General features: G+C 59.2%; 1 protein-coding gene across 1 annotated transcript; it reads right to left on the reverse strand.

Annotated features, from left to right (window-relative positions):
- Nucleotides 1-319: 319 nt before the first annotated feature.
- H310_03469 (hypothetical protein) lies at nucleotides 320-898 on the reverse strand (the record flags this gene model as incomplete). The annotated part of the gene is made up of 1 exon (XM_008867340.1): nucleotides 320-898. The coding sequence occupies one exon, from the start codon at nucleotides 896-898 to the stop codon at nucleotides 320-322; it is 579 nt and encodes a 192-aa protein (XP_008865562.1).
- Nucleotides 899-1,348: the final 450 nt, after the last annotated feature.

Below are 1,348 nucleotides of genomic sequence, written 5' to 3' on the forward strand. Positions count from 1 at the left end.
AGAGCGGAGCGTCTGACGCGGGCGACTCAGGGTGGACAACGATTTCGCGGTCGCCCGCGATGGAAGGCGAGACTACCAGGGGAAGGTGGACCGAGGAGAGGTCTACGCCTTCGGACATGCTGACATCATCCGTGTCGGAGAGGTCAGTTGCCACTGAGGAGTCAGAACCTTCCATTTCCTGATCCGTAGCGACCATCACCGTGAACGGCATTGTCGATGCGGAGAGGACGCTAGGTTGGTGATCCGTCGCTCGAGTAGCCCGAGCAGGGTGCGGGGAAGGCGACGTGACCGGTGCAAGGCTGTCGTCGGTGGTGGAAGGTTAGTGGGTCGAGTGAGATTTTGTTTGCACACGTTTCGACTTGATGGAAGGCGGTGGGCCAGCGTTATAGCGGCTGATACGATGGTTGATGTAACATGCATGTGGTGTAGGGCCGAGTGGGTATATCTCACGAACTGGGTCGTCCGTTCCAAACATGAGGCAGCTCGGCGGGTCACGTCCAGGAAAGTAGACCGTGATATGTCGCGATTGGACTGAGTACTTGTCATACGTAGACTTGATGAGAACCGGGGTGGCAATGTGCAGGACAAAGAAGTCATACACATGTTCGGCCGTGACGTCGTTCGAGAGGACGACGACCACCCAGTACAGCGACGAGAATTCAGAGTAAGGCAGGATGGGGAAAGCCCTGCCGCAGACCGTGAGTTTCAAGCCGCCAAGTTTGTCAACCGTGGTGCGATCAGTGCAGATGAAGCTGATGCCCACATTGTTGACTTTCTTGAAGTCGCGGCATGCTCGTTTGGCAGCTTGCCATTCAAGCGGTTGCATTTCAGACCCGATGGAGTCTAACATGACCTGTAGGGGGAACGTCGCCGCTCCCGAGCGGCAGAGGATCATCATGGAGAAGACCGAAGTCGGCTCCACCGGCGTGGGAAGAGACGCCAGTGCTGCAAAGCGACGATCTTCGCGTGACAGAGAGGTATCTTGGAATTTGGCAAGCGCGCGTTTGAATTCGTCTTCCGTAGGACGGCAGCGATCCGAACGTGGATGTTGGGCGTACCAGGCTTTGCGCCAAGCGTCGTCCACCACAGCGCGGTCCGGAGAGGGACCACCAGTGCCCTCCCCAGAGACCCTTGGAGGGGCTTGGCGGCTTGTCCGTGGGGGGGGGCGCGGAAGGTGAGGGGTCAGAGGAGGTTGGGGTCCGAGCCGGACGAGAAGCTCCGGCAACGGCAGGCGTTAGGGGAGAATTGGTCGGCTCGGTGGCGCCAACGGCAGGCGTTGGCGGAGAATTGGACGGTTTCCTATGGCGCAACGTGCCCGTTAGGGGCGGTTGGAGGGAAAGCGACGGTT

This window comes from Aphanomyces invadans (genome assembly GCF_000520115.1).
Source record: "Aphanomyces invadans strain NJM9701 unplaced genomic scaffold supercont1.5, whole genome shotgun sequence".
Lineage (NCBI taxonomy): Eukaryota > Oomycota > Saprolegniomycetes > Saprolegniales > Verrucalvaceae > Aphanomyces > Aphanomyces invadans.